The sequence below is a fragment of the Uranotaenia lowii genome, chromosome 2 (genome assembly GCF_029784155.1).
Source record: "Uranotaenia lowii strain MFRU-FL chromosome 2, ASM2978415v1, whole genome shotgun sequence".
In the NCBI taxonomy this organism is placed as follows: domain Eukaryota; kingdom Metazoa; phylum Arthropoda; class Insecta; order Diptera; family Culicidae; genus Uranotaenia; species Uranotaenia lowii.
In genome coordinates this window covers 371,862,068-371,877,410 of record NC_073692.1, presented here as the reverse complement: position 1 = coordinate 371,877,410, position 15,343 = coordinate 371,862,068, and the positions used below count along the sequence as shown (strand labels likewise).

The following is a 15,343-nucleotide window of genomic DNA, read 5'->3' as shown; positions in this document are numbered from 1 at the left end:
ACACCAAAAGGCTCGATTGAGCCCCCTGGCAATGGACGCTACTGTTCTCAGCACGTCTGGCAGCAATTGAGCAATTGAACAAAGAAATATTAAACTAAAAACGTGAGCAAAATTTTACTCATGCTGAGATTATGCTTTGAAAATTTTAGCCTCTAATTCGTCGTATTAAATGGAATATTGTGGACATCCAGCCAGAGTAGCTAACTGGCAATAAAAGTAATAGTTCTTCAAATCCCATGTCAAAATACATCGTCAAATGGTGCGGATCACGTTACCTTAAACGCATGAACAAATGCAGCGTGTACTCAATCCATCTCCAATTCCCGAATCTCGAGTTCTAGTCCTTTTATAGTACCGGCGATATAGCTCTACGTTCGAGATTGTACTGCTAGGCCTCAAACTTACTTACCTAATGTTCCCGCGCCGATCCTCCGGTACATAGGGCCATGGTAAAAGACCTCCACTGTTGACGATCCGGAGCCAGCGTCTTTACTTGGTCCCAGTCAAGATTCTCATCGACAGTTCGGGTTTCGGCGGTTAGGCTTCGCCGCCACGAGTTTCTGGGTCTGCCTGTTCTTCGATGTCCTCCTGGATTCCAATCTTGCGCCTCTCTGCAAATCTCGTTCTCATCTCTTCGCAACGTGTGCCCAATCCATCTCCACTTACGTCCCCGAATCACTATTTCTAGCGCTTTTTGATGACACCGGCGGTGTAGTTCTTCATTTGAGATCCAGTTGCCAGGCCACCAAGCGCGGATGATATTCCGCAGGCAGCGGTTTACAAATACTTGCAGTTTTCGCATCGTTACCACATATATGTACCACGTTTCGCATCCGTACAACAATACGGATTTGACGTGTTAAAGATTCAAATTTTCGTTCGTAGAGATATCTGACGTGAGCGTCAGATGTTCCAGAGACTCGCAAATGGAAATCGGGCCTTTCTGATCCGGGTTTCGATGTCTTTCTTAGTACCACCATCAAGCGTTATCCGGCTATCAAAATACTGGAAGCACTCCACTTTCTCGACCTGTTGCCCAGCTACCATGAAATTGGAAGGATTTCCTGTGTTGATCTCCATCGACTTGGTCTTTCCGATATTGACTTTGAGACCTGCTGCCTTGGAACTTTCGGTGAGGTCGTCGAGTTTGCTCTGCTTATCCGGTTGTGTTTAGGCGAGCAAAACAATATCGTCAGCCAGGTCAAGGTCGTTCAGTTGCTCCGCTGTTGAAGGATTCCACGGCAGTCCTCGGTTCGTTGCACAGTCGATCGATCCAGTCAGAATCTCCATTACGATTAGAAAGAGTAGCGGTGATAAGATACATCCCTGTCTCACTCCAACAGTTACCGGTATTGGTTCGGACAAGACACCATCGTGCAAGACCTTGCACGAAAATGCCTCGTATTGTGCTTCGATGAGATGGATTAGTTCCTCTGGGACTCCTCGTCGCCTTAAAGCCGCCCAGATGTTTTCATGGTTAAGTCGGTCGAATGCTTTTTCGAAATCAACGAACACCAGCAGAAGAGAGTGCTGGAATTAGTTGATTTGTTCCAGTGTGATTCGTAGGTTCAGACATGATCGTCCGGATCGGAATCCACACCGAAAAAATTCTTCACATGAACGCTACGTGAAAATGTACATGGATTTTTGCCACCATGAAAATCACGTGAAATGAAACCTACGTGAATTTCAGGTAGCAAACGGAGCTGGCGCAGCAAGCGGAATTCACGTAATTTTCATATGAGTTGTATGTGAAAATAACGTAGGTCGAATGTGAAAAGGGATGCGTTCTGCTACATGCGATTCACGTAGCTTTTATTGAAATATAAACGTAGTTGGTTTTTTCGGATCTTATAAATAAAAAAATGTGTTGATTTTGCAGGACATTTAATTTTTCTAATACATGATGCACTTTTTATTTTCAATTGAAACTTTGTACACTTTTTTTCACATACCTAACATATAATATCGCATCGAAGACGGCATTTGGGTTTCCTCCATAATAATTGCCTGGTCGTCCTAGCTGCCCCAATTCCGAATTCTGAAAAATAACAAAAAATATAAATAACGAATTCACAACTTATCTTCAACTACTTAAGAAAAATCGGCTTCTCCATCATCTAGAATTTGTCTTTCTGATAGCACCAACTGTTGGATCCGCGCCATCTTGAGTAGTGTATTCTGTCACATAGATTTTATGTGAATAAGTTATCCAGAGCTACGTGAACGTCACATAGAATGCACCAAATCCCTTTGTACTTGGCGGATCACTCGATTTTCACGTAAATCGAATGTGTCTTCGTTTTGACAGCGATCAGCCATATGAATTTCACGTACGGATCAAGTGAATTTGTATTAGCTTTTAAGTGATTCAAGTAAGTCGAGCAAAAATTCACGTAGAGAGCGCCTACGTGAAAATCTAGGTGAATTTAACGTTTTTATTTCGGCTGAGTGCAGCTTGTTGCCGTCGGAGTGTAGCGTCGATTTTCTCCTGGATCCTGTTCAGGATCACTTTGCAGACTACTTTGTTGAGGGCCGTACAGATCAACGCTATCACAGGCAGATCGTCTTTCTTCAGGATCTTCACGAGGATTCGCGGCCAGTGCTCAAGACTGTTGACATGCTTGGATGAAAGTGAAATAATTTTCCTTTCAATTTCTACGTTTGACGTTTCCATCATTGCGCCCAATCAGTCAAAATAGTAATCTGTGACTGAGTGTCGAAAAAATATCACTCGATTTTCTTACTAGTGACTGTGAACTTTTGAAAAACTCACTCATCTAATTTCGGAGATCATGATAGAGTTGAAATTGCACACAACGCATGATTTTTTGGGATTTTAACGCCTGGGCGTTTTTATCCCCTACAAACATTGCATGCCGGGGATCTCCATTATTTTTCTTCCAGGTCGTAGTCTATAAAGAAAGTATTAAGCCGACCAATTAAAATCGTCGCTTTTAGAGGCGTTTTATCATTCGGACACGCCTAACCGTGCAGGGGCAGGGTAGTCATATTGAGTTGATTTCGCAAACGTCCAGACGGCATTGCTAAAAGTTCGGAAGAAAAATTTTTTAATTGTCTGGTAGTATAGAAAGTACATCCAATCATGAAAAATCCTATTGACTTGATAGAATGTTTGTTAACGTCACGACTTTGTGGATTGAATGACTGTGTAGTGAATGACGAAAGAAAAAAATGTATTCACTGTCATTATGAAGTGTAATATCCTTCCATTGCATTGACTCCTGGCTGGCTGGTTGAACTTCCACTGTTGATTCCGAAGAATATTCGTCTTGTTCGTATGCATAATAACGAAATTATTTCTGAAACATTTATAAGTTTATATGCACGAACCCTTTTTTCCGTCGTCTGATACAAAATTTGAAATCAGGAATAGATCCTTGTCCGGCAGTACAGTCTTGGCGTAATGAGCAGATGCAAAATCCGGCCAGAAGAAAGGGGGATACTGATGCTTTTTCTAGAGGGCAGCAATCTCTTTTCCAAGCATTCATCTTCGTAAACTTGAGCATTTATTGTACCTTTGACGAAGAAAATATTTGACCGCAGACCACAGGTATAAATAGTTTGCCATACTAGAACCTTCTATCCAAATTTTTCCATCGCAATCGTACAGTCGGCATCATCCACCTCCTCGTCCGTCGATTTCGTGTAGAATCGTGGCCCGAGAAGTGTTCCTGAATCCTGTTTGACGTAGGTTTCGTCATCCATTAAGATGCACCTTTTGATGATGTCCAGAATCCGTTCGTAAAGATTCCGCGCCCTTGGTTTTGCTCGAGATTGCTGCTCTACTGAATTTTTACTGCCGCTCATAGCAAGTCCGTCCCATTTGCATTTTCATCATTTTTCAGTTTATTGCTGGAATCACTTCAAATTTATCTGTAGTTTCAAGGGAATTGCCATAAGAGCCCAGCAAAAGATTTTCCAACGAATCAAAACAAAATTATAATTCTTATAAAGCGAAAATCTTTCATTAGTCGTTGCAGTGACATATTCTGTTGATTACTTTGGACTTTTTACGATTTTTCAATGCCGTTTTTCTCATTTCAACAAAAACGCAAATGGGACGGACTTGCTATGAGCGGCAGCTTAGGTAGGGGAACATGCCCTATTATGCGCCACCTAAGCGAATCGCTGATTTTCTATGTATTCCACGTACAAATTGTGTTAAAAATGGGTGCAATCGTTGAAGAAAATTGTTTTCTACAAATGCCTATGATTTTTTATTACTCAAATAGCTATAGTTTTTTTTTTTTTTTTTTTTTTTATGCGGCAGCTTGTGAGAAATCACAGAGCCCTTTTGAGGCTAAAACTTCTCACCGCGGGGGAAAGCTAGGTACATGAATTGGGAAGGAGTTGGACGAGACCGTAATACACCAGAGGGACTAAGCACTGGCACTCAATTGAACACTGGTTGCTCCCTGATAAATTAGAAGGTCAGGGAGCTGTATTACGAGCAAAGTTAGGGTTTTACTATTCATTATGTAAATGTGTAAATGTGTTGCAGTTTAGATGCTACGATATGTAACGCTGTGTTGTGTGATGTAACAGACAAATAATAGTCACTGTGGGCTGAGGTTTGTTGTTACGATGTGTATTGCTGTGATGTAACAAACAATAATAGCCACTGTGGGCTGAGGTTTGTTGTTACGATGTGTAATGCTGTGTTGTGTAATGTAACAGACAAATAGTAGCCACTGTGGGCTGAGGTTTGTTGTTACGATGTGTATTGCTGTGATGTGTAATGTAACAGACAAATAATAGCCACTGTGGGCTGAGGTTTGTTGTTACGATGTCTAATGCTGTGTTGTGTAATGTAACAGACAAATAATAGTCACTGTGGGCTGAGGTTTGTTGTTACGATGTGTAATGCTGTGATGTGTAATGTAACAAACAATAATAGCCACTGTGGGCTGAGGTTTGTTGTTACGATGTGTAATGCTTTGTTGTGTAATGTAACAGACATATAATAGCCGCTGTGGGCTGAGGTTTGTTGTTACGATGTGTAATGCTGTGATGTGTAATGTAACAGACAAATAATAGCCACTGTGGGCTGAGGTTTGTTGTTACGATGTGTACTGCTGTGATGCGTAATGTAACAGACAAATAATAGCCACTGTGGGCTGAGGTTTGTTGTTACGATGTGTATTGCTGTGATGTGTGATGTAACAAACAATAATAGCCACTGTGGGCTGAGGTTTGTTGTTACGATGTGTAATGCTGTGTTGTGTAATGTAACAGACAAATAATAGTCACTGTGGGCTGAGGTTTGTTGTAACGATGTGTAATGCTGTGATGTGTAATGTAACAAACAATAATAGCCACTGTGGGCTGAGGTTTGTTGTTACGATGTGTAATGCTTTGTTGTGTAATGTAACAGACATATAATAGCCGCTGTGGGCTGAGGTTTGTTGTAACGATGTGTAATGCTGTGATGTGTAATGTAACCAGTGATTGAAATCCTCAACCATTTTCTCATCAGAGGCATTCAAAATACACACTTTGAGGCCTCGTATAGTAATACAGGAGACGATACATATACATTCATTCAAACCTCCCCCCATGAGGAGGATCTGCTCCGAGAGACACTATCCGTTCGCTGCTCAGAACGAACTCTCTCAACGTTCGGTCGCTACATGATGCATGAAGTAAACGAGGCACACATACTCATTTACGTTATTGAATTTGATGGACTCAAGCCGATAGCTGTAGTTGAGGAGAACCGAACTTATTGCATAGCATAGGCCCGCAACGTATGGAGCAAGGAGAGGGGAGGAAAAGAAACGAAAAAACTAGCTGCCTGCGTGCGGTTGCTGTGCAATAATAGCAATAGCAGAAAAACTTCGGGTATTCGATCCAGGCACAAACGAGGAGACTCGGGTTTGCTCTGCCTTTTGAATTCGGCTCCCTCAAGAATGTAACAGGAGATGAGTGAGAGCCATTCGTTTGGTTTTTTGGATTCGCTGCCTCGAATGTATATTGCTTCTTGAAGGTGGGCCATGTGAGAGCGTATGCATCATCGGTTTTGTCGTTTTCGCTGCCTCAAAGCAACCTTTGCTTCCGAGTAAAGCGTTGAGCGAGAGATGGTTGATCAATTCATGCTCAGCAAAATTCAATCACTGAATGTAACAGACAAATAATAGCCACTGTGGGCTGAGGTTTGTTGTTACGATGTCTAATGCTGTGTTGTGTAATGTAACAGACAAATAATAGCCACTGTGGGCTGAGGTTTGTTGTTACGATGTGTATTGCTGTGATGTGTAATGTAACAGACAAATAACAGCCACTGTGGGCTGAGGTTTGTTGTTACGATGTGTATTGCTGTGTTGTGGGATGTAACAGACAAATAATAGCCACTGTGGGCTGAGTTTTGTTGTTACGATGTGTAATGCTGTGTTGTGTAATGTAACAGACAAATAATAGCCACTGTGGGCTGAGGTTTGTTGTTACGATGTGTATTGCTGTGATGCGTGATGTAACAGACAAATAATAGCCGCTGTGGGCTGAGGTTTGTTGTTACGATGTGTATTGCTGTGATGTGTAATGTAACAGACAAATAATAGCCACTGTGGGCTGAGGTTTGTTGTTACGATGTGTATTGCTGTGATGCGTAATGTAACAGACAAATAATAGCCACTGTGGGCTGAGGTTTGTTGTTACGATGTGTATTGCTGTGATGCGTGATGTAACAGACAAATAATAGCCGCTGTGGGCTGAGGTTTGTTGTTACGATGTGTATTGCTGTGATGTGTAATGTAACAGACAAATAATAGCCACTGTGGGCTGAGGTCTGTTGTTACTATGTGTAATGCTGTGTTGTGTAATGTAACAAACAATAATAGCCACTGTGGGCTGAGTTTTGTAGTCACGATATGTAACGCTGTGATGTGTAATGTAACAAACAATAAAAGCCATTGTGGGCTGAGGTTACGATGTGTAATGCTGTGATGTGTAATGTAACAAACAATAAAAGCCACTGTGGGCTGAGTTTGTTGTTACGATGTGTGATGCTGCGTTGTGTAATGTAACAGACAAATAATAGCCACTGTGGGCTGAGTATTTTTGTTACGATGTGTAATAGTGTGTATCTGAAACGAACAACATCATTAGTAAAAAAATCAATAATCTGTACATAACCAAGCCCATAATAATAAAGCCGATCTTGATGGAGAGCAAGAAAAACAAAATAACTTACTTGAGAGGTACAATTTTGATACCGCTTTACCTACACTTTCAAGTTAGGAATGCTTGAACTTCTTGGTAGATGTTTTACAAATCCGTCTCTGTAGGAATAGAATCTTATATTGTCCTGAAATATAAAATATCATTAAAAAGGTTTATCACGTAGAATAATAAACAGGTCAAACAATCATTGCTGATCGGACCATTGAGCTTATGGGTGGGCGTTGGTTTAAAGCCGTGGAACCAGCACCGTTGTTTTCCGTTTCACTAAAGCTCATTTAGTGATCCGTTGGTACTTATGAGAGTTACATTGTGATATTTTACTATCAGAATATAAATTTCTCATACGACAAGGTAAACTCATTTATATAGAGGTGCAGATATAAATGAGCCCCCACCCGCGTCCACGGTATTACTCAAATAGCTATAGTTGCTTCAAAAACTTGATTTTTTAAAACCTTATTCAAAGCCACAGAACAAACTGTGTTGCAAATACGCGCCGCCGTGTGTTCAATACGCGCCTAGCAGCCGAACACACCCGAAAACAGCCGAAGACCGAAAACACACCAATACTTACAGACACTTTGAATGAAAATAAAATCAAAATGGACTAATCAAAATTAAAAAAAAAAATAAAAGTAGACTTTTTGGGCTGAAATAACGTTCAAAATAAGGTTTTAGACTTTCTGTTCATTTTCAATGAAAATTGGCCTTTTTGAAAAAATAATGCTATTTTCAGCCTACTACGATTGGCGCGTTATAACGAGCGCATGGGCCGTGATAAAACATACCCATAAAAAGCATACCATAGCGAGTTCGGTATAATTTTTTAGCATTAAATCGTAGTTTAGATTCTCCTCTATCGATGTGTCAGAAAATATTGTCTTATTCGGTTTTCTCTGCTTGTTGACACCTTATTGGAAGTGTTTTAAAATTTAGATCGAAATGAAGAAAAACCTAAATTGTGAAATTATCACGACACAGGAGCATTTTAAGGAAAAATTCATACTTGCCATGACCAATCACAGCATTTAGATCAAATTGCTAATATTTTGCAGGCTTAAAATGCTTCAGATTCTTCAAAACAAGGGTGGCGCGTATTAGCCACATGGGGCGTTATATGAACTTTTCCCCTACCTGTAATATCCTTGATCCTACGTGTTTGCCTGTCTTACTTATACTGACTAGCAGGGATGCCAACTGTTTTCCAGAAAAGTCTGGAAGATTTTGAAAAAAATGTCTGGAAAAGTCTGGATGGCTATCTTTGTAGGTGATGACCTTTTTTTTTTTGGTCGTCAAATCGCAATATTGTAGTAGTCTAACTCATTCCTTGAAAATAATCAATGTCGAAGTTTGTGTGAACGAAAGCTTGAACAACCGAAAGCTTTAACCCATTCAGCTGTCAAAATAACTTCTGTATTCTGCTTCACAGTAAATTCAGTCTTGCGGTTATGAGCATTTGGATTTTAATAGCATTTTTTAACTAAAACGTTGAACTTATAGAAATTTCTGGACAAATCTGGATAATTTATGAAAAGTCTGGACCAGACAACATGAGGTCTGTATTTCTGGATGACACATAAAAATCTGGAAGATTCCAGTAAAATCTGGAAGGTTGGCAACGCTGCTGAGTAATACTGACTTTTGCTCTAGAGAGATCTCAATATTTATACTCTCGTTTACCTTGCTCTTGCCGCTCATGGCTTACTTTGATTTGGGATTATCTTCCATCAGGATACCACATGAAGTTTGTGATTTTATTTAATCGTCTTTCGAAACACGTGGGGATAAAATTTATTTTCTCTCATTCATGCCCTACTAAGTATCTCACTTTCACTGTTCCAAGCAGCGCCCTTTGTGTTTCGCTGTTATGCGGATCCTTTTAACTTAGATTGTCCAGAAAACTTTCAATGTCAGTGTGCTTTATAGTTACCCTGAGAGTTTACTTTACGACGGATGAGATTCAGAATGACCTGCACGGGTCATTTTGACTGCTACGACGTATTCGCCCAAATCAGCCAGCGTGAGATTTTTACTCTACCCCAAGAAATTCGCATACGACCTTTCTTCGACCTTAACAATGATCGCATCGTTCCCTTCGCCTCGTTGGAACTCGACGTCTGACTTAACAAGCGTCTGGTTCTGAGCTTAGCCCAGCTTTTGCAAATCTCGAGGCAAATTTGACGAATTCATTCAGAATCTCAACATCTATTAGTGCTTTGCTTTTTTCGGTTGCTATTACCTCGGCCTCTTTGGATTCGTTAGTATCAAAACTTCAATTATACTCGCCACTATTTAATATTTTTGTCGTCTTTTGGTTCCCAATTCAAGGGGAAGAGTACGCTGCAAACGTCGTAGTCTTCGATAATTTCCTGCCTATTCGTTTCGGTGACCTAACACAGGCCTGGCTGGACCTATACGAGGCCCAAGGTGAAATTCAGACCGGCGCAAGTTAAAGGATGCATCCGACGCCCGCATTCAACGAAGTTCTCTGTGTCGTAAACCTACAAGATTTGCAGATCTGTTGCCAAGAGCTAAAAGACCATAGGCTTGATGCAAACGGTATGAAGATAAACGTTGATAATTGACCGGTTTTTTTTTCTTAAAACTGCTGGGAGCTGCAATTTACGAAGTACAACGCTTTAGACTTGAAACACCATTATGGCTCACATCGACTTGCTTTTTTGAGGCCATCAGTTTTGTTCAGAGGTCAAAAGAATGGAACCTTGTATTGGCTGCACATTGACAATTTCCAAAACTGGTACTATTCTAGATCAACCCTCAAATTCAACTTTGTGGACGGTATAACACTTATCACTGGAAGGGGATCGGTAACACTTCACTTCGGTAATACTTTATTCCCGTTTCCGATTGTGAGGGAAGGTTTTATTTTGCCTGGACTTGGAGTTTCGGATCGATTGGTAGAAACGCGTCGACACTGCTTTATAGGTAGGAAACTGACTGTATTCAATGGGCGATGGGCGCGCTCGCAGTCCCGGTATACGATTTCTCGTGTGTTAAACAGAGAGAGAAATAGCCTTCACTCCAATTTCACTCCGATTAGCTGTCATTCTTATGGAAATCTGTGTAGGAGTAAAGAGCAGGCTTTATTCTTTTCAGCAGGCCCAATCCCAATTATGCTTTTTGTTTACGCCTCTCCCAAACTGAGCATGAGAGAGACGGTAAATTGGTGAGTGGTGAGTTCGTGAGTAACTCTGCTCATGCTTTGACATTTCACTAGAGATGCGCAAAAAATTAGACTTATTTTCATTACCAAACAGATGCTCTTTCTTTAAACATCAATAACGATGCCGGCTACGTCCTAGCAATCCAATGAAAGTTTTGAGAAGAGAGAATAACCACTTCTGCATCCTAGCAAAACAATTATGACTAGTGTTGCGATCTTCTTATTTTATCTTGGAAATTCCTACGCTCTAATTCAATGAAACCCAATTAACTTAATAAAATGTAACGTATTTTTTAGCCATCTACTACGTCACCGAACGATGCCAGGATGGCTGGTTCAAAGGAGCCAACCGGCAGCAGAAGGTCGGAGTTTTCCCCGGCAACTACGTGACCGTATATAAAGGTCGCAATGAGCATCGCAATCTACTCGGTGCTTCAACCCAATCAGCCACGGCAACATCAACAACCGGAACTGCTGTCGCCACCGCCGGTGTCCTCCCTCACCAGCAACAACTACAACCACCATCACTCAACAATCCGTCCAACATTACCAACAACCTAGCTAACAACCAAGTCACATTGCCTGCCTTACCCCCGAGGGATACCGGTGCCACTTGTAGTGGTGGCTCCAAACAGCAAACAGCGAACCAATCCGGCAACTATATCGAGTCGCTGTTCGGAAGAAAATCTGGTGGTGAGAAAAATTCCGGTTCTGTGGGGACGTCCGGAGGTACGCCTACCAATGGAGAACCATCGGCGACGAGTAGCAACAAGGAAAAGAAAGATTCGTCGGCAGTCAGTTTGATGAAACGGCTGACCAACATCAAGCGTTCCAAATCGCCAACGGCGAAGGAAGGTGGAACAAGTAATCCCGCCTATTCTAGCGATAATCCTGCGTTCGAAGATGGTCTGCCAACCACGGTGAAACCGAATCTTCAACAGATCATCAATCCGGTTCATGTTCGGTGAGTTCTCTGGATAAATGAGTGAGCTTTCGATTTTTAACTGTATTTTTTCTTCGTTCAAACAGATCCGGTTCTTGTCCCAGTCAACTTCTTCAAAATCTCCCTATAGATCTTCATTTGGCCCAAGGTCGCGAAAATGTTCCTTACATGTATGGCTCCCAGCGAGTGAAACCGCACAAAGAACGACCATCGATGCATGGGTGAGTAGAGCCCTTACTAGACCTTTCAAGTAGAATTACCTACTTAAGCAAAAAATTCTCCTTTCCCAGTTTAAAACACGAATCTGCTGGCCGGAGTTCGTCGTCGAAGCACTCCGGTGGATCGCAGCAACAGAAATCTCACGAAGCTCCAGCCTCGGCAACAGCGGCTTGCGGTGGTCACTCCAGTTCCGAGGCGACAGCCCCGCCGAAAACGACGACCCAAGCATACCACCGCAAGTCGCACAGCCTGGACGCTTCGGCCATTATCTCGCACATGAGCGGGGGAGGAGCAGGAGCGGCCACCAACAGTGGGGGGACGCCTTCCTCGAAGTCCTCGTCCAAGTCGCACGCCGTTAGGGAACGGTGAGATTTGAACCTTCTTTTTATAGTTTCTAAAACTTTCTATAGTTCTTACAACATTTTTGTTTCATGTAAAAATAATATTATTCTGAAACATTGATTTTAGTATTTTGGAAAATAGAACTGTTCAAAGTTCAAAGATGAATCTTTGAAAATCACGGGAAAAAGTACTCTTTAAAGCGGAAGAAAGAGAGGCTTCATTTACAGCAGTTTAAAGGTGTGGTTTCGCAAAATTGTGTAATAGTTGTTTCTTGAACGGACATCCTTTTTGAAGGATTTCTCAGTAACTTCCCATTTGATGATTGTCTTGAACGAAGCTTTGAGGGTTCAACAGTTTATACTGCTGCCAAGACCTCGATAAAGAGGTGATTTAAAGTACGCAAGTATTTCGTGAAATGAAGCGATTGAAAAATGTTATGACCTTATGGTTCGATAGTTTTCGGGTGAAGGTTCAGTAGCTTTTAATTATTTTAAATGGCATTATCAAAATTTCAGAATAACAAACTTCTTTGGTTTCTTTTAGGTTCAAATGTATCGTCCCGTATCCACCGAACAGTGAGTATGAGCTGGAGCTACGAATAGGGGACATCGTACTGGTGCACAAAAAGCGAGACAACGGCTGGTACAAGGGAACACATCAGCGAACCGGCAAGACCGGTCTCTTTCCGGCATCGTTCGTTGAACCGGATCTCTGATACCGATGACGATAGAAGGAAAACCCCGAAACGGAAAAGATGACAATGATAAAACGAAGATACTCGAACCAGAAGTAGAGGAGCAGCTGAGCGATGCTCTTTATTACATAGTTTATTGAACCATATTGTGTAACAAAATGACAAAATCAACTTAAAAGGTATTACATTTTGTGTCGTCGTGTCAGTCACCAGTGTTTCTTTTTTCTCTGTTCTCTAAAGTTATAATAATTTGAGATAAGTGAAGAGGAAAAAAATGGTGTTTAATAGTCAAGTAAGTTCGAATAAAATACGAATCCAATCGACAGTGATATAGTAAGCCGAATTGATAAAATTCTGATAACAAATAAAACAAAAATATGTTTACACAAATCAGGCCAACAAAAAGTGCAAATTTGTACCTAATTTTGTCTCTATTGGGTCTTTTAAAGTCTGAGTATAAAAGTTAGCAAACATGTTTAAAAAACGTTGTGGTAATATTATGGAGAAAAAACAAAACAAATCCAGTTATTTTAGATAATGTTAGTGCAAATCAAGATGATAGCTCCTAAGGTAGGTGTTGATCTTTGAAGGTTAGTTAATAATAAATATAAAAAAAAACTGTCTCGATGGACCACAGATATTAAAACGCAAATTGGTTTCAACAAACTGGATATGAACCCCTCCCGGAAAATTATACAAATATTATCAGTCGTGCATTTGAACAAAAACAAGTAAACAATTTGTGTCTGTGAGTTTTCTTATCTGTATGATACTGATTCATTCCGATATTGCAAACGATATTTATCTAAAAAAATAAATCAGAAAAACTATCCAACTTTAACTCTCCCAAACAGAAAGTAGTAAAGCTATGCATCGATGTTGTGTTTGACCGGCAAGAAAATAATCTTTATAAAAGACTTTTACGCAATTTATTAGCTAATCTATGTAATCAGCAAACTATCGTGTATATTACACTACCTACAACATTAATCTACTTTTTCTAACATCACTCTTCATGAAGAAAAGTTTGAAACACGAATGTAAATCTTCCATACCTGTTTCGTTATAGGTACTAACTTACTTTTTTTTAATAAATCGCGCTGCACAAATCGACATTTTCCCATTACAAAAATTGGCATAAGTAAATCTGTTTTTTTAACTAAACCACAAAACCAATTGTTCGGAAATTGTAGAAATGATTATAAGAAAAACTCACAAATCTTTTTAGGAAACGGACCCCTCAAAGATCTGTATTACATTAGGAAAAAAAGCAACTGGGCACGCGAAAAAACAGGGTGTTTGTAGTGAATTTACACAACCAATTTATCGAAAGTTTTATCTAAAGTGACCACTCTTGAAATTGGCACAGACTGCGAACACGTTGTTCCCAAGCAGCAGTGAATTTATAAGTTTCGACCCATTATTTTTTATGTTTTACTTGGTAGCTAACATACCGTAGAGGGTAAGAATAAAAAATGACGAAGATTTTGTGGTTTCTAGACAATTTATACGAGAAAAAAATTCATCCAATGTGCAAAACGCCCTCATGATAAGTTAGAAAGTTGAAGTAAGGTGTACTTCTTACTTACATACTGCCGATGCTGTACCACAGGCATTTGTAACTCTAAATACAATGACAAACAATGTTTGTGTTAATATATTGATGATAAATGGAAAATCAAACAGGTATAATCGTACTGTCGGAATAAAACAAATGATAAATATATTAAAATTTAGTTTACAGTGTTCCATTTCTATTGCAGATATCACATCACTTACTGACTCGAATTTGTGCTGTGCCTGGTAAAATTTTATGTTCAACCTACCGAGGGCAAGTTTCTCATTTCTAACTTCCCATTTTTCATCTGCTTCTCACTTCCCTGTGCTGCATCTCACTGCTCTTTGCTTACATCATTCTTCATATCTCAAGTCCCAAGATCTCAAGTCTCGGATATAACGTCCTATTTTTCATGTCTCAGGTCTAAGACTCGTGTTTCATGTCTCAGAACTCAAGTTTCAGTTTACATGTCTCGAGTCTTAGGTCTCTTACGTCAGCTCTCAAGTTTCATGTTTTGAGACTCTGGACTCATGTTCCATGTCTAAAGTCCTATTTTTCATGCCCCTTATCTTAGTTCTCATGTCTCCGATCTCAAAACATATTTTCATACCTCATGTCTTTTTTTAAGGTTTCATGGCTCAGGTCTCACTTTTCGAGCCTCAAAGCTAAGCTCCTCATTACTTCAAAAATTGCTTAGTGTTTTCCATTGAGAATGAATATTTTCTCTCAGACACCGTCTTGATTGGAAAAACCATGTACGAAAACCGTAGACATTACCCAAGCCCCTACCCCCTCCCCGTGAACATGCGTGGACATTTCCATACCCCCCTCCCCCCTAAATTGTCCACGTCGTATCTGAACGCGGCCCCTTATTAGGTCTCAATTTTTAAGGTTTCATGGCTCAGGTCTCACTTTTCGAACCTCAAACACAAACTCCTCATAATTTCAAGAATTGCTTAGTTTTTTTTCCATAGAAAAGGAATATTATCTCTCAGATACCGTAGTTATTGGGAAAACCGTGTACAAAAACTGTGCTGATTGCGGAAATATTTTTTTGTGGTCTTTTGAAATTAATGGGCAAATATAAAAACAAATATCAATATCGTGCATTCTGCAACCCTGACTTCGAAGCTTTTGGCGAAAGCTTTGTGAGAGTTTGGAAAAAGCTCTCCCTCCCGCAGGCACGATGTTTTCGATACC

The 15,343-nt window shown here is 40.4% G+C and overlaps 1 protein-coding gene across 3 annotated transcripts in view; it reads left to right on the top strand.

Moving 5' to 3' along the window:
• LOC129742544 (E3 ubiquitin-protein ligase SH3RF3-like) overlaps nt 1–14,285 on the top strand; it is an 80,763-nt gene extending 66,478 nt beyond the window's left edge. For all 3 annotated transcript variants that reach the window (XM_055734452.1, XM_055734453.1, XM_055734454.1), the window contains exons 8-11: nt 10,685–11,351; nt 11,417–11,551; nt 11,621–11,914; nt 12,435–14,285. In XM_055734452.1, coding sequence (XP_055590427.1) covers nt 10,685–11,351; nt 11,417–11,551; nt 11,621–11,914; nt 12,435–12,606 — 1,268 coding nt within the window. In that variant the 3' untranslated portion in view covers nt 12,607–14,285. The remainder of the gene's footprint in view (nt 1–10,684; nt 11,352–11,416; nt 11,552–11,620; nt 11,915–12,434) is intronic.
• The last annotated feature ends 1,058 nt before the right edge of the window (nt 14,286–15,343 follow it).